The sequence below is a fragment of the Dipodomys merriami genome, unplaced genomic scaffold (assembly GCF_024711535.1).
Source record: "Dipodomys merriami isolate MVZ:Mamm:240054 unplaced genomic scaffold, mDipMer1.0.p SCAF_7, whole genome shotgun sequence".
Lineage (NCBI taxonomy): Eukaryota > Metazoa > Chordata > Mammalia > Rodentia > Heteromyidae > Dipodomys > Dipodomys merriami.
In genome coordinates this window covers 56,023,229-56,041,333 of record NW_027206290.1, presented here as the reverse complement: position 1 = coordinate 56,041,333, position 18,105 = coordinate 56,023,229, and the positions used below count along the sequence as shown (strand labels likewise).

Here is an 18,105-nt window from a genome sequence, read left to right as displayed (position 1 = left end):
GTCCATGTATCACCCTAAAGTCTATGCTTCTTGTCCTCTCTTCTCTTCCTCCTCCCCTTTCCTCTCCCTTCTCCTTCTCCTTCTTCTCTTCTCTTTTCTCCTTTTTTCTTCCCTTCCTTGACCTTTCTACCCTCTCCCACCTCTCTCTCCCACACAGTGCTTAAGGATGGAACCCAGGGCTTTGTGTACATAGGTAAACTCCTGTACCACTGCACTTCAACCCCAGCTTTGTTGGAATCTCAAGTTCTCAGTGTGGCAGTGTTGGAGGTGGAGTCTAGTATGTGTCATGAGGAAGAGATCTACATGAATGAATTAATGCCTTGCTCTCAGGAATGATTGTGCTGTCACTGAGCTCAGTATTCTTCCAGTCTTCTTCACATGGCCACTTCTTCCTTAGTTTCCCTTATGAGTTGAAGCAGCCCAAGGCCTTCCTTAGAGGCTGAGTTGATATTGGCACCATACCCGTGGACTTCTCAGACTCAAGAACTATAAGCAAGAGGTAGGAGGTCGTAGCTCAATGTCAGAGTGTGTGCTTAGCATGTGCAAGGCTCTGACCCCAATCCCAGAACCAAAAACAAACAAAATCACCTAATTTCCCATCCCCCCCTACACAAAAATAAACCTTGCAAGCTAAAATAAAATTCAACATTTTATAGATTTAGAAAGTTTTAGAAACTCTGTCAAAGCAACAGAACAAACTAAGACAGATTTCAAACACATTGGATCTAAAAGTACTATTCTGTCAGGGTTTGCTATATACTAACCAAGTAACTGCAAGATCAATTCTAGGATATTAAAAGAATGGAATGAAAGAATTGTGCCCCTGCCACAAGGCAGTGGGCCCAAGCTTGCCTTGGGGGAACTATATGACATTTCTTAGAAGCTCATGAGAGTTCATTGTTACACTTTCAGAAATTTTGTCAGCTGATTGACAACTCATCAGTTGCTTGAAACTGGCTGTGGTGAGAGTATTTACACCACAAAACCCAGCAAACATGGAAGATTAGGATAGTTCTCCCAGGGAAAGTCAGTTGTTAACCACTTACTGACATTATTTACTATTTACTGTTATTTATTGATTATTATCTATAAAATAATATTATCTCTGGTGGCTGAAACTGCCAGATGAAATTAGTAGCATCCTTTGTTCAGTCTCTGAAAATTCAAAGAAGAGAATCAGGTTTTCCACGTATACTATTTAAAATGGTGCCCTAAATTTAAATGCCCAGTTTTTTTTTAAGACTAAAATTAGTCTATTGCCTGAGAATGTAGTTGTTTTTGCTTTTAGTTGGCTCAAGAAGTTCCTGAAAATTAATTTATGATAAATTGCCTTATAAAGTTAAAATGCTTTCCAAAATTTTATGGGGCAATTTGAAAACCTGGGGAAGTCAGCCAGTAAACTAAGCATATCTCTATTTTTTAAAAGGGAAGGGGGAAGGAGATTTATCTAAAATATAGTTAAGGTCCAGCTGGAAGAATTTTCCTCTGTTTTAGTGAAAAAGAGACAGCAACCTCTGGATAATCCCAAGATTTCCCCCCCCCCCCCGAAATAATAGCTATCAGCTCTGTTGTCTTTGGCAAAGTCTTCTATCAAAACAAAAATTTTGCAACTGTAATGACCTAACTTGGGAAACAATTTTAGGAACCACAAAACATTTGTTTTAGTCTTTCTGGAAACCAACAGTAGAAGTTAAGAGAACATAAGATTGTTCTTGTAACAAAGCAAAAAATGGAACAAGGTCAACAATGAGAAGAATATTCCAGTTCAAATAAGGGTCATCCAGGCCCAATGAGATGTCTTCCAAATCAGAAATAAACATGCCTCATCCAACATCAAAACCAGCTAAAACCCTGCATCTGTTCAAGCAGTTACCAGGATATAGATGGTACTTTTATCACACAATACATTTAAAGCTAGGCAGATAGTTTTGACAAAAGCAGTAGGATTCCAAGATTGAAAAGAAAATAGAGCTAGACTTTAGAAGGACCAGGAGGGGGAAAAAACACTGCTGATGTGGTTGGAAAAAGAAAAGCTTCTTGCATATGACCCAGATTTCAGTGGGAAGTGTGCAGAAAACACAAGTTATGCAACATTATTATTGCTGATACTTTACCAAAAATTCATTAGCTCAACTTTATCTCCCTCCTGCTACTCCCCCTCATCTTCACAAATTTCACCATAATGTGTAAGCCAGATTCAGGAACATCTATACAGAATATAGATTTTTTTTTTTTTGAGTCCGGTCGTGGGGCCTGAACTTTGGGCCTGGGTGCTGTCCTTCAGCTCTTCAGCTCAAGGCTAGCACTCTACCACTTGAGCTACAGCACCACTTCTGGCTTTTTTCTTATGTGGTGCTGAGGAATCGAACCCAGGGCCTCAGGCATGCAAGGCAAGTGCTCTACCACTGAGCCAACTTCCCAGCCCCAGAATATAGATTTTTTTTTAAGGCATGAAAATATTTCTTCTTTTCATATGAAAAGAAGAGAGACTGTGTGTGGCCACCATCTCTAAAATAAACAACTGTCTTGGCAATTGATAAGGAAAGGATTGACACTTGCTTTCATTACTGTAAACTTTTATTGTGTTGCCTAGAAAATAAACAAACCAGAAAACCTCACCCATAATCAATGACAATGGCTAACCAAAATGTAGGGAGAGCTGAGTAGCTCACACCTGTAATCCTAGTCACTCAGGAGGCTGAGATATGAGGATCACACTTGAAAGCCAGTTCAGGCAGGAAAGCCTATGAGTCTCATCTCTCCAATTAGCCAGAAGTGGAGCTCTGGCTCAAGTGGTAGAGTGCTAGCCTTGAGCAAAGAAGCTCAGGGACAGTGCTTAGGCCCTGATTTCATGCTTCTTTAGGACTAGCACCCCACTCCCCAAAAATGGGGAGAAAGTTGGGCACTAGTGCCTCATGTCTGTAATCCTAGTTAGTCAGGTGGCTGAGATTTGAGGATCACAGTTAAAGTCAGTTCATGAGATGCCTATCCCCAATTAACCAGCAAAAAGCTAGAAGTGGAGCTTAAGTAGTAGACTACTAGCCTTGAGCAAAAAAGCTAATAGTGCCCAGGCCCCAAGTCCCAGTCCCAGTTCTGACATAAATAAATAGGCAGATAAATAAATAAATAAATAAATAAGGAAAGACAAAGTATTAAGCATAGAAAATTCCAAAGTAATTGGAAGAAGAAACATTCATAGAAAAGTGGGCAGAACATATAAACAGTTGAGAAGTTTACAGTTTTTGGTTCTGTGTGTGTGTGTGTGCTTAAACTCAGGGCCTGGGCACTTTCCTGGAGCTTTTGTGTTCAGTGCTAGCACTCTACCACTTGATCCACAGCTCCACTTTTTTGGTGGCTAACTGGACTTAAAGACTCAAGACTTTCCTACATGGGCTAGCTTTGAACTTTGATCTTCAGATCTCAGCCACCTGACTAGTTAGGATTACAGGCATAAGCCACTAGCTCCTGGCTGTGATCTTTTCTAATTGGAAGAAATAAGCCATATTTATGTAGTCCAAGGTTCAAATGCACAGTTGCTAAAGTATGTTAAAGATTAAAGAAAGCCGGGCGACGGTGGCTCATGCCTGTAATCCTAGCTACTCAGGAGGCTGAGATCTGAGGAGCATGGTTAAAAGCCATCCTGGGCAAGGAAAGTCCGTGAATCTTTTATCTCCAATAAACCACTAGAAAAAACTGAAGTGGCACTGTGGCTCAAGTGGTAGAGCACTCGCCTTGAGCTGAAGAGCTGAGGGATAGCACTCAAGCCCAGAGTTCAAGCCCCACGACTGGCCAAAAAAAAAAAAAAAAAAAGATTAAAGAAGGCATATTGCCAAAAAAAAAAAAATGAAAAAAATGTTTAATATTGATCAGAACACTGTAAATATAAGATAAACAGGAAGTACCTCCCAATATGGACAAAAATAAAAGAGCTCATAACTATCCAGTGTTGATGTAAGTCAAGAGGACTCCACATTCCATAGGTTGCTCATAAGAGTATGAAATTATGTAACTTATAGAAAGCAATCAATTATACAAATTATATTCCTTTAACTAGCTCATGGATTTCAACGTAGTAATTCTTCCAGGTATTTAGCTGAAGAACATATAATTTCTGAACTTTCACACTGCCCACGAATGGCTAAACAGCCAGAGTTCTCCAAAGAAACATATATCTTACATCTACCTACCTACCTACCTACTTACCTACCTACCTACCTACCTGTGTACATGTGTGTGTATGCATCTAAGTATATGCTTGTGTGTATACAGAATAAAGTCTGGAAGGATACATTTCATTCAGACTTTGCTCTGCATGTTCCAAATCAATGATATTTAATTTTGGTGAGAGGAAAAGAATTAGAGAACAAAAGTAAAAGTTTTCTAATAGAAGTAGTTTTTTGTGGATGTGGATATATGTGTGTGCTTTCAGACCTAATAATGTGTAAAAAATGCTTTATAAAACATTTTTAAACATCATAAGGCAGCTAAGAGAAGGTAGTTGTATTCTCTCTTGCACATAATCAAATCTGCCCCCCCCCCAGCTAGTTGGTTTTGTTGTTATTTTGACACAAGGTATCAACTACATAGATCAGTCTGGCCTTAAACTACAGATTCCCTTGCCTCAGCCTCCTTAGTGCTGAGAGTAACAGGCAAGCTAAACTTTTATCTTTTAATTGGGGGGGGAGGGGTTGGGGAGAGGGGGGGAAAGAGCTAATGTGATTTCCATTCTTATATTATTTTTTAGTGCCATTTGGTTCAACCAGCAGAATGGCCCAGGTCCATCCAAGTCCTGGCGCAGGGCCCAGCCCCATCCCTTGGCAGCCAGTGAGGCATTTCTTGCCGGAGCTATCCCAACTGCTGCCACTGTGGCTGCCAACATCACCTTGGTTACCTTCAGGGACACTCTTGCCACAGCCTGGCTAGTGAGGGGAGCTCCAGTCCCATCAGGCTGCAATGCTGATTAATATAAGATGAGCCAAGATGCAAAGGGAAGAAAACCACAAAAGGTCAGACCTCCCAAAAGATGACTCTAGCTTCCACAGACTGGACACCAGGCCCATGTCACATCTTTGTACTGGTCTTGTTCTTATAGTCTCTCTCCCTGGAGGAATTTGAGATGTTTCCCAGCAGCTGTGTCAAAAGGCATTCGATATAGTGTCTGGTTACATGTCCCTTCCCACCTGTGCAGGTGTTTCAGGCCATATCTGGGCTCCTAGTTTCTCTTCCACTTTAGGGGAGCTTCACAGGAATGTGTAAAATGGCTCTATCCATGTTGCTGCCTTCAACCCTCTCCTCAGAATATCCTAGAGACTTTTCTCTGAGCCTTTACTATCTGTCCTCTCTATTGGCAGAGGAAAAGTCCATATGTCCTTGGTGGCATCCTCAAATGGTTGTCCAGTAAATTGAGGAAAATACTTTATCAGTTCCAGATTTTGTGTCCGCTTTTAATCGCCTTGCCTGAGAATCTCAATTATTCACAGTGTCCATACCATATAGTTTTTCTTTTCTTTCTTTCTTTCTTTTTTTTTTGGTCATGGGGCTTGAACTCTGGGCCTGAGCGCTGTCCCTCAGCTCTTCAGCTCAAGGCGAGTGCTCTACCACTTGAGCTACAGCACCACTTCTGGTTTTCTGGTGGTTTATTGGAGATAAGAGTTTCACGGACTTTCCTGCCCGGGTTGGCTTTGAACAGGGATCCTCAGATCTCAGCCTCTTGAGTAGCTAGGATTACAGGTGCGAGCCACCAGCACCCAGCTAACTTTCCAGATTCTTAACATCACTCTTGATGCTCAGTTTCTTCTATACACAGACATGGAGGAATTTTTTTTTAACTCAGGAAAGGAAAATATTTCCTTTTATTTTTTTTCTTTTCTGAAGGGAAGATATTTTCATCTTCATTAATTTTTATGTCATTATTTTAGCCCAGAAATGTCTGGACTAACTCCATTTGAAATTCTTCTCACTAGGAAGACACGGCAAGCAGCCCAGAGAAATTTCTGTCCTTAGGAAAGGGGAGCTCACATAATCCAAGTTCTTTCTTCTCTGCCTAAAAGTAGTATCACAGTGTATCTGTTGAATATTCTCCTCTTGCTTTTTGTAACCATGGTTTAGAGAAGTGTTTCTTAGGTCAGCCTTTGGCTGAGCCAATATTTATCATTTAAAATTTTTCCATGAGTCATAAACGAACCCCGCACTGCACTGTACCTTCTATGGGAGTTTCTTTCCTAGAGTCATTTAAAGGAAAATATGCTGAACTTAGAATCCAACACTTGGCCTTTATCAGAGTATGTGCACACTTCCTCCTGCTTATAGGACCTTTCTCTGACCTTTCAAAGGTATGCCACCTGAAGTACTCTTCCTACTCAACAATCTAGAACTCTCTACAGAGGGGCAGGCTTGGCTAGGCTAGGTAAGAAAGGAAGCTTGGGGGGGGCGGTGAGGGGAAAGTGGGGGGAGGAATGGGAAGGGATGAGAAGGGGAAACAAAGGAGGAGGCAACAATGCTTGATAAGAAATGTACTCATTACCTTGCCCGTGTAATTGTAACCCCTCTGTACGACATTTTCTCTCTCTCTCTCTCTCTCTCTCTCTCTCTCTCTCTCTCTCTCTCTCTCTCACACACACACACACACACACACACACACACACACACAGACACACACAAATAGCAATGAAAAAATAAAAGGAAGCTTCAGAGGTTAGCATGGAGGGAGTGATTCACTGGCTCAAGGGGCGGGGGTGGTGGAAAGGTTTTCTACAGAATCAAAAAATGAAAATGAGCAAGAGATTCCATCCACATCCAGCATGGATGTGAGTCCACCTCTAAATGAGTGGGCCTAAATTTACTGTCCAATGCCTCCCTAACTTCCTTCTCCCTCCCACACCCACCCACCCACCCACACAAAGCTGGTTACCTACTGCTCATTCCTGTAGTCCTAGCTACCTGGGAGATTAAGAATAGGAGGGCTGATGTTTGAGGTAGAAAAGTTCATGTGAGCCTCCTCAACCTATAGCTGGGTGTGGTAGAGAGTGCCTGCTACCCTAGTGATGTGGGAATCTGAGATTGCAGGCCAACCCCAGTGAAGTCTGCAAGGCTCCATCTTATCAGAAAGAGGCTGAGTATGGTGGTACATGCCAGTGATGACCAGCTTAGGGAGGCCTAGGATGGGCACAGATACATATCTTAATCAGGAAGGGAGAGCCTACCTAAAAAATAATCAGGAAATAATCACAAAACAGGAACTGGAGACAAGGGCCAATAGTACTTAGCAAGCATAATGCTCTGAGTTCAAACCCTAGTACTTAGTACTGCCAAAACCCAATAATAATAATAATTAATAATAATAATGAAGAAGAGGGAGAAAGAAGGAGGAGGAGGAGAAAAAGGAGGAGGAGGAGGAGGAGGAAGGAAGGAAGGAAGGAAGGAAGGAAGGAAGGAAGGAAGGAAGGAAGGAAGAAGGAAGGAAGGAAGGAAGGAAGGAAGGAAGGAAGGAAGGAAAAGGACTGATTGCAAGATGTGATTGTTGGCCTCATCTGTACATCATGAGTGTGGTGAGGTTAATGCTGTTGGGTCCCTTTGTGCTGATCAGCTCCCTTACCTTAAGATATAGGTAGCAAAGGGAACCCCATTACTTTGTAGTCTGGACCATTATAGCAATGAATTGATTTGAATATAAAGAATAAGCATAGATTTTTTAATACTCAAATTCTAAGGTTTATAAACCAAATTTCATGAGCCTTAGTATGTCAAACAGGAGTTCTACAAATTGTTAAGGTTATGCTAGTTCATCAAAGATTTGTGTGTGTATGTCTGCGTGCATGCGCACGTGCTAGATATTGAACTCTGGGCCTTAAACATTCCAAGCATGAGCTTTACCTCTAGCCTCAATAATCCAAAATGCATGCATACATCTTAGAGCCAAAGGGATTATTCTTAGCCCTTCCTGGGCCAAGTATTCTTTTTGAGATTCTTATGAAAAGCACACACACACTGAAAGATTCATATTTGTTCCAACTCACAAAGGTTGGTCTATAATCTGTAGGAGTTCATGTACTCCTCTAAAGCTTATCTATTAAATTAGATATCTCAGGAAAGTATGGGGGAAATGTTCTGAAAAAGAAATCTAATGTGGAGATAATGAAACAATCCCATAGACAGATTTATACACACCAAGCTCAGAGTCCATATCACACTGTTTATCAGTTTAAAACCCTCCACCTTAGAAATGAAACAAGTGTTAGAGCATAAGCCTTCAGCAAAAAAACAATGGGACAGTGACCAGGTCAAGCTCGAGCTCTAGTACTGGCACAAAACCTTCCAATCTTTTACATGTACATATACAGTTGATCTCAACAAAAGGCTGCAGTTTGTGTTTATGCATTCAACACAAATGGGTCCTCATACACATTATTTCCTATTTTTCGTAAGGATGCCACCTTCTGTCTACAGTTCTGGTGATTGTGCTTCTGAAGAAAAATACTGTTAGAAAGGCTCAAATGGGACAAATAAAAAAAAAACAAGAATTGGTTTCAAGAGAGACAAAATGAATTCAACCCTTTAAAATGCCAAGAAGCTCAAGGACTGAGTATAATAAAAAAAAATATCAAAGGAAAGAATGACTAGAAACTTACAGTAAATTTTAACATCCAAAAGCAAGGGGCCTTTTTTTTTTTAAAGCTTGAGTCCTTTTAGACAAAGTAGGGCTATACTATATGCCCTAATGGAAAGGGAATGATAGAGAAATGCCTAGCATAGCTGGTAGTGGTGAACTCTAGCTGGGACCCATTTGCTGTCCTGTCCCTTTGTAGACTTCTGCCTCTCTTATTGCTACTGTGGTGGGAAAACATTACAGCTTGCGAAGTATCCAATGCAGAGGCTGCCAGGTAATGTCAAGATTACACTAGAGCCCTGCAGAGGTGTAAAAAGTTGTATTAATACGTGTTTGAGCTTCACAGTGCTTCCTTATTTCCTCTATTATTCTAGCTTCCTAGTTTTCCCTTCTTCTGGGCATGGGAGGAGAGATGACAAATGATTCAATCGAAGAAACCCAACTTGTCTAGTAAAGGAACTCAAAGGACACCTCCACCAGAAATATAAAAAAAAAATGGCCATGATAGGAAACTTGAAAATGATTGCTGTGATACTGTCTACTCCATTTTCTCATGGTTTATGTACAACTTATTCTGCCAACAACTTACTCTGTAGAGAAATCATGTGGTACAGATCATTTCCATGAGCATACTCCAAATACATTTAGTCTTTTTCCTACAATATATGGCCAAGACTTGAGGCTGCCTGACCCATCAGGTTTGGGTTATGGGCAGTAGGTAAAGGGATGTCCATCTTTTCCTTCGTTTCCCTTCGTTTAGTTTTGCCAGTAACCATCTGTTGTTGAAGCATGGGACACACCTGTTCTCTTCAGCCTCACCCATGGGTGAGGCCTGTGTGGCCTGATGGGAAGGGCTATATGCTTGAATGTCACTGCTTATGCTTCTAGGCTCCCAAGGAGTATTTCTTCATCTTACCTTATCTGTTGTATGAGATCAATTATATCTACCCATGGTAGTCACTGCTGGTATTTCTCAGTCTCCATTTCTCTCCCTTAGTAACCCTTAGTAAAGGAACTCCAATTTCTATTTTTTTTGGGGGGGGGGTTGAAAACAGAACTTGTAATTTTAACATACACAGAAGACAGGATCTTTGGATTAAAAAAGTGTAGTTTACTTTCTAACCAATATCCAAAGGTAGGATGAAGTATTTCAGGAAGGTATCCCAATTTCTTACCCAAGCACATGAATGGTCAGGAAATAAGACATTTCCCAGTCTCCTTCGCAGGCATGTAATAAAAGCAGAAACTTTTGTTGGTACTTCTGGGGAGGGAAGTTTCTTTAAAAGGTGAGGAGGTTCACTTTTTACTTTCTTTTTACTGCCTAGAATGTGTTCTTGTACCCATTGTTGACAATTAGGTGACCCTAGGAAAGGAATTTATGCACAGCAAAGCATAGGGTATAGACTCAATCTTAAACATTATATCAAATCAATATACAAAGTCTAAATTACTTCCATTGTAAAATAAGCTCACATATTAATATTTGATGGTGGCTTAAACCATTATTTTGAAGTCTGCAATACAGAACATTGAAAACATACATACAGCTTGATTTTGTTCATTTATTCAGCAGTGTATGTTGGCAACTCTCCATGTCATCTTACATTACAGAAAAAAAACCACATATGGAACATTCTTTCCACATATATTTTAAAGAAATCATTTAGTCTAGCCTTAAATACTTAATTCTCTTATTTGTCCCTAAGAGGTGTACTAGTATATGTATGCAAAAAGGCCATTCACAAGCTAGTCACTGAAATATTGTGACAGCTGTGCACTGAGAGTAAATAGAGTAACTGGTATGCTTTACAGTAATTTCAAGGGATGATAAGGCAAAGTCACCAAGTAACACTCCAGGCTGAGAAAAAGATCCATCATCACGTTAACTTTAACAAGAAACGTTACGGGCTGGGCTTGGTGGTATTCCTGTAAATTCCAATATTCAGGAGAATTGAGGCAGGAGAATCCCAAGTTTGAAGTAAGCTTGGGCTACACAGTGAGACCCTGTTTTTATTTATTATTATTTTTATTTATTTTGCCAGTCCTGGGGCTTGAACTCAGGGCCCGGGGACTGATCCTGAGCTTCTCTGGCTTAAGGATAGGACTCTACCACTTGAGCCACAGTGTCACTTCTGGCTTTTTCTGTGTATGTGGTACTGAGGAATCAAACCCAGGGCTTCATGCATGCTAGGCAAGCACTCCACCACTAAGTCACATTCCCAGCCCATATTTATTGTTTTTAAGGCACTAGAATGAGAAGTTTTGTCTGGGAAGGACAGTAGAAACTTTGGAAGCTTGGAAGAGATAGGAAAGACAGGCTGAGGCTCAAGACAGAAAAGTTTGGCTTGCTGAGAATTCTGGAAGAAGCCACAGAAAACTTTAAGCAGGCAAACAGTGGGTTTAGGTAGACTCTGTGGCAGAGCAGAGGATGGAAATCGATCAGGTGAAAGAAAGAGCAGGCAGTCATGTGTCCATATAACAGCATGCTTCAATTCTGGACTAGGAAAGGAAGCTTCATATTTACTGGAGGCCAATGAACTGTAGACAGACAATAAAAAGGAAGGAGGGAAGGGGAAGGAGAAGGGAGAAAGAAGGCAGGCAGGCAGGCAGGCCAGGCAGGCTGCCAGGCCAGCCAGTCTGGTGGTGTTGGCTTATACTCATGTAATCCTCAGGAGACAGATCTGAGGATCATGGTTCAAAAACAGCCTGGGCAGGAAGACTGTGAGACACTCTTCTCCATGTAACTACAAAAAAAAAAAAAAAAAAAAAAAAAAAAGCTGGAAGTGGAGCTGTGGTTCAAAGCACAAAGCTCAGAACAGAGCCCAGGCTCTCAGTCCAAGCCCCAAGACTGGCATAAATAGGAAAGGGAAAGAAGCAAGAAAGCAAGCTAATTATCTTGCTTCCAGATGCAGGGGGGTGATAAAGAGTTGTTTCTCAACAGTTATCCAGTGTAATTCCCCCCCCTCCCCCCACCCATTCCCACCAACCAGGTCAGGTCTCTCACTTATAAATTTGAATTTGAACAGGTTCACCAGGTGATTCTGACTGCCAGTCTTCTGGCTTGCCAAGCAAAACAAAACAAAACAGTAGCAAGTGGAGCAGGCTTAAAATAGCCACAACTTGCTTACTGTCTTGAAGAAAAGTTATGACGACTGAGTTTCCAGGCTCAGTGGGCTGAACTAAACCCACACACAGGAACACACACACACACACACACACACACACACACACACACACACACACACACACACACACACACACACACACACACACACACACACACACACACACACAGGCTCCGATCCGCTAGTCCAAATTTGGAGAAATAAAATAGTTCTGGTAGACATTACCACCGTGTTCTCAGTAGCTTAAATGAAATAGAACTGAAAAATAAAGTTAATCATCCCAGTTGTAAATTCTTTCCTATTACACACACACACAAAACCACCACCATTGGGTTTCCCTGGGACCCTCTGAACACTGTGCTTCCGTGCAGCCCACCCCTTAGAAAAGCAGAATCCTCAATTTAAAAATGCAGAGGGGCAGAAGCCACCGTGCCAAGTCCGGGCAGGCGTCTCCCAGCCACACCCCCGGGGGCCGGCCGGGTCTTCCCGCCCCCCCCCCCGACGGTTCCCAAAGATAAATCAATCACTCCTGTGTTGCAGACCTGGAATGAACGGTGACTCACGGCGCACTCACGACAGCCACGGCTGCCACGGGAGGAAGGAAAAAATGTGCACTTTTTTTTTTTTTTCCTCTTTCAGCCAAGGCCGGACGCGTCGGGCTGGCCAATCAGGGGAGGGTGGCGGGAATCCTACCAAAGTAGGCAAAAAAATGCGGGACGCCGGCTCCCGGCCGCGGCGCGGGCTCCCGCCGGCCCTCCCTCCCGCCAGGCCCTCCTCCCAGTCCCCCTTCCCTTCCCCCGCCCCAAGCCCGGCCCCCACTCCGTCCTCCGCCCCGCTCCGTCGGCGGCGGCGCGCACACCTGCCCAGGTGGCCGCTTCTATGTATGGGCAACGGCTGCGCAGTGGGCGGGGCGTCACGTGGCCTCGTTCCTGACGGGGTGCGGGGCTGGGGGGAAACCGGTTGGTCCACCTGAGTCATCCATCCTTAGTCTGTCCAGCCCTCGCCAGCAGGTCCGGGAGGACCCACCCACGGCTCCCCTTCCCCTCCCCACTCTCCTCCCCAAAGACCAGAGCTGGTGACTGGAGACTCCGCCCCGCCAGCGCGGAGCAGGTGTGGGAGGCCTGCGTTCCCCACCCCAGCAGTCCGCAGTCCGTTCGGCCGCAGGAGTGGGGCGTGGCTAAAGCCGGCCGGTTGCGTAGCAACGACGGGCGGTGCGTGGCGTGCGCAGCCGCATTTCAGCCCGACGCGAAGCGCGCGTCCTCGCCCCCCCCCTCCTACCCCTCCCTTGGTAGGCTCGCGCCGCCGCGTCGGCTCTGCGCTCGTTCGGTCAGTCCCGCCGCCGCGAGGAGGACGCTCTGAAGACTCGGCGCCGGCCGTCTCCCTTCCCCCCCCTGAGTCCCTGTGACCGCCCCAGCCAAGATGGTGAGTGGGAGAGAGCTCGAGGTGTAGGCCGCGGCGGCTGAGGGCGGTGGGCGCCCGGGGCGCCGCGGGGTCTGGCCGGAGCGAGGGGCGTGAGGCGCGTCCCCGCCCGCGGCAAGGAGGGAGGGCTGCGGCACTCTCCCGGCCGCGGTCGCCCGCGCTGGGCTCCGCACTCCTGGGCGGTTCCCCGGCCTCGGCGTTGCGCCCACTGGCGTCCAGGCCGCCGGCCCGCACTGTGGCTCGGTCTCCCGGCCGGGCCTCGGTTCCACCGGCCCTGGGTTCGACGTTCCCACCGCTTGATGAAATCGATCCGGAGGGCTGCAGACCGCGGGGCGGGGCGCGGGCCGGGAAGCCCGCCGCGGGCTCCTCTCGGGGCGGGTTTCTCCGCTGCTGTTTCGCTCACCGACCCGTGTGCATTTTTGTCGACCACAGTTCTCACTTTAATCTCAGTGAGGAAAATGAGGCCTTCATTGAGCCGCGGTGGAGGGCGTGATGATGGCCGACGAGCGCGACCCTGGCAGGAGTGGGAGGCGGGGGCCGGCCGGGCCGGCGCTTTGTCTGTCGTATCTGACAATCAGCTTCCAGCAGCACTCTCGTGGTGCTGGTCGAATCTGGCACTGTCTCTTTTAACCCTCCCCTGTCCGATCCGTCCATCCGTGCTTACTGTGCTTTTCTTTTAACCTTATGGACAGTTCTGCCATAACTTGGCATGAAAGGGAGGAGAAGGCTTGGTCCTATTAATCAGATTTTAAAAGCTTTTTTTTTTTAATTACTCGAGTGACTGGAAGGAAACATATGTAATGCATCCGAGATGGCGATTTTTCCTAAATTTACATAATTTCTCTCCTCTGAGCAGTGGCTGGAAACTGTTGTAAAGCAGTCGTCTCTCCTAGACCATCAGGTGAAACAGTTTGTCATTTTCTTTGGTCTGCACACACTGTTACCATTTTTGGTCAATGATTTGCAGGGCAAAGCCTCCCCAGGCTTTGCTTGAAATATTCCACTGTTAACTGCGTCTGTCTGCCTGGAAACAGTTGGTTCCAGTTTGTCCGAATACACAGTGTTTTCACTTGAGAACAATTTTGGTTTTCACTGAGGTGTTGAAACTTTCTTACTGATACAGGCTGGCTCATTAGTGGAAAGGAGGAAAAAAAAGAGAGACTAACAGGTAGTTTCTTGATGACTAACGATGTGTAATTAGGGTTTGGCATGTAGTTTTTTTTGTCCTTTGGTTTAGTGCTATAAGCTACAAAGAGAATCAGCATCTTAAGTCTCTTTAACCTCTTCAAGGTTTTAAAGGTAGGCACTATCCTGTTTTTACTAAAAGACTTAATCGAAGGGCTTTGAGTACTAATAAATTTGACCTTCACCAGTGATGCAAATGCCTTCAGAGGACTGGAGCTTAGTCTAGTATCTTCTGATTTAACATCTTTTTTTTTTCCTGCTAATATAGACTTTTCTTTTCTGATTGAAAACAGGACCAAACATGTTTACTTAGTACTTAAAATTAAGTCCTTAAAGCTTTGCTTCTAGACTCCCATTGTAAGGAAACTGAGTCACGAGGGGATTAGAATAACGAAAGGGCAGAAATAGAACTTAACAGATTTTATTTGGGAATGAAGCTTGGGAAGAGTGACCAAGTTTGTTTGCTTGTTTGTTTGTATGGCTGAAGGGGAAATGGCACTCCCTCCCTCCCCCACTCTTTACAACTAGGGTCTTTTTAAATATTAGGTAGAAAAAGTGAAGTGGGAGGGGTGTTTTCAGTTTAAGTCATTTTCCACCACATATTTTTAGATAAAGTGAAGAGCCTAGTACCTCCTAATACTTTGTGGGCCAAGTGAACGATTAAATATAGGCCTTGGGTGAATGTTTGTAATCCTAGCTACTCTAGAGGTAGAGATCAGGAGGACTAAGGTTCCAGACTAACCCTGGACAAAACATTTAAAAAAGTTAGATCCTGTCTTACCCATCAAGCCAGGCATGTGGGAACCGAGCTATAAGAGAGCTATTATATAGGTAGAAAGATTTAGGTATGAGGTCAGTCCCCAGCAAAAACTCAAGACCTTTTTTTAAAAAAAAAACTAAAAAAGGTCTGGACATTGTGGCTCAGGTGGTTAGTGCTAGCCTAGGGAAGCACCAGGCCTTGAGTTCAAACTAAGATATTTATTTATTTTTTTGTCGGTCGTGGGACTTGAACTCTGGGTCTGGGTGCTGTCCCTCAGCTCTTCAGCTCAAGATGAGTGCTCTACCACTTGAGCCACAGTGCCAATTGCAGTTTTCTAGTGGTTTATTGGAGATCAGAATCTCACAGACTTTCCTGTCCGGGCTGGCTTTGAATTGTGATCCTCAGATCTCCACCTCCTGAGTAGCTAGGGTTACAGGCCTGAACCACCAGCGCCGGGCTTCTAGATGCTTTTAAAACCTACTTCTGTTGGATGCCTGCAAAGAATTTAGAGCACAAACCAACCATTTATAAAGATTGCTTTTACATTTGGTCTTAGACACAGAAAGCATCATACTTCATTCTGAACGCCACGTTCTCTATGTTTTTAAAACTATTTAGATTTGTTGGTTAGCTGCTTGGTTGCAGTTTTTGTTGTTTTATGCCAGTCCTTAAGGCTTCAACTTGGGGCCTGGGCACTGTCCCTGAGCTTTTTCTGGATATAAGAGTTTCATAGACTTTCCAATCCCATGTTGCCTTAAACTACAATCCTCCTGAGGAGCTAAAGATAACAGGCATGAGCCACTGTTGCCTGGCAAGTTTTTTTTTTTCCCCTAACATTTTTATTTCTAAATAAAACTTTATTATTACGGTGTTTGGCAGAGAGGTTATCATTTCATAAGTCAAGTAATAAGTACATTTCTCTTGAGTTAAATTTTAACTAGTAATTGGTTTGTTCTAAATAAACAGAATTACTTCCTAGTCCTCAGTAAGTCATTCAGAAACACTTGGGGGGAAAAGCAAACTGGAATTGACTCACTTGAACACTTTAAGAAATTTCATGATTTCAAAGGTCTCACTCACTATAAAGTGTCCCTTCCCACCCCAAGTGTACCTCCACATGAACCACATTTACACACCCCAAATAAAACTTTCCTCTGTGTTTACTGAGCTTGCCAGCTTCCTTGTATGTGCAAAGATGATTTACCAGTCTATCAAGTTCCTAGGGTTATTTGTTCTAGTTGATGTAGATTGATACATTGGCTATATAGACTTGCCTAACTCCTCCTATGGCCTTGTTAAGCAATTGTAGCATAGCTACATGCTTCTCTGTAAAGTAGGAATATATACTACCCCCTAGAACAGTTAAAAGTCTACCTGGCAATCTACCTAACTCTAACCTTACCATAAACAGAATGGTACTCTAACAAACTGAGCTTATTAACATAGACTGAATAAAATCTTCTACTTGGTGGTTAGTAAAAACAATTTTACTTAGAACAACTTGGTGAAAGTGATGATGTACCTATTTGATATATGCGAAAACCGATTGGAATGGAATAATAGAATAGGAGAAGATCACTTTTTGTGACCCTGAAATCATACTTTAACTTTAATTTTAACCACCAAACATAGAGTCAAGGTCCTTTTGTATTAAAGAGAGAAAAAAGATTAAGGCTGGGAATGTAGCAAGAAGCTCAGTGGTAGAGCACTTGCCTAGTATGTGGTCTTAGGTTCTATCACCAGCAAACAACCCCCCCCAAAAAAAAAGAGGCTAATTTTGTCATATTTCATTTATAATAATTAACAACTAAATGGTAGCTTGTTTTTCCCATTCCTTCTCCCTTTCTTCCCTAGAGAAAACATCTCTTTGTTTAAAGACTTAATGTAGCCTATTAAGTTTTTTTTTTTTTTCCAGATTGCTATAATTTAGAATATTCATTAAGAAAGATCTTCCCAAGGCCAAAGAGATCCTGGGAGGAGTAAACCAGGGAGTCTTGAGGAAGGATGAGAACAGGTCTTATCTTACAGTATATATATACAACAAGCCTATCTTCAGTTATTCAGAAAAATAGGAATGAATGAGGGTGGATTTTTATAACCACTGCTTTTTAGGAGCACAGGACTCAGATAAATTTCTACCAGCACCCAAAATAAGTAGATTTCATTCTTATTGGTACTTTCATACTTTCAGCTATACATATGGAAGCCTTAATAACAGATACTTCATTGGTGAACTTATGTATGTGTGTGCCGGTCCTGGGGCTTGAACTCAGGGCCTGAGCACTGCCCTGGAGATTTTTTGCTCAAGGCTAGTGCTCTACTGCTTGAGCCTCAGCTCTACTTTTTGTTGATGGGCTTTAGATTTTTATATAAAATGCTATGCCTTGGTACAGCCTTCAGTACTTTTTGAGTTTGTTTGGGGGGAGTGATTTTTTTTTATTTTTAACTACTGAGTAGTAGTCTATTATGTGACTTAAATGCTATCCATTCCACTATTAATGACCATTGCACAGTTTTCCATTTGTTTACTTAAGCTATTTTTACAACAGGTTGTTTCTACGTAATACCTTACTATATACTACTTCCCTATGTGTATTTCTTCTTGTTTTATAACTATAAGTAGAAGCCTGGGTTGGAGGGCATGCATATATATTTTAGTCTCTGCTGATGTGTTTTGCTTTGCTTCCCATCATCTGTAGCTTCTCTCTCTCTCTCTCTCTCTCTCTCTCTAACTCTTTTTCTTTCTCTCGCTCTCCCTTCCTCCCTTTCTTTCTTTCTTTCTTTCTTCCTTCCTTCCTTCCTTCCTTCCTTTCTTCCTTCCTTTCTTTGTCAGTCGTGAGGCTTGAACTCTGGGCCTGGATGCTGTCCCTCAGCTCTTCAGCTCAAGGCTAGTGCTCTACCACTTGAGCCACAGTGCCACTTCCTGTTGTCTAGTGTTTTATTGGAGATAAGAGTCTCACGGACTTTCCTGCCTGGGCTGGCTTGAAACCGTGATTCTCAGATCTCAGCCT

The 18,105-nt window shown here is 43.3% G+C and overlaps 2 protein-coding genes across 2 annotated transcripts in view; one reads left to right on the top strand and one right to left on the bottom strand.

Moving 5' to 3' along the window:
* Positions 1-12,352, bottom strand: part of Bfsp1 (beaded filament structural protein 1) — a 58,423-nt gene extending 46,071 nt beyond the window's left edge. Inside the window, exon 1 of the mRNA XM_070007654.1 lies at positions 12,273-12,352. The gene's annotated coding sequence lies outside the window, so the exon portion shown is untranslated. The remainder of the gene's footprint in view (positions 1-12,272) is intronic.
* Positions 12,353-13,016: 664 nt separating this feature from the next.
* The window catches only part of Dstn (destrin, actin depolymerizing factor), a 29,354-nt gene continuing 24,265 nt past the window's right edge, over positions 13,017-18,105 (top strand). Inside the window, exon 1 of the mRNA XM_070006704.1 lies at positions 13,017-13,152. Within this exon, the coding sequence (XP_069862805.1) occupies positions 13,150-13,152 (3 nt within the window). The 5' untranslated portion in view covers positions 13,017-13,149. The remainder of the gene's footprint in view (positions 13,153-18,105) is intronic.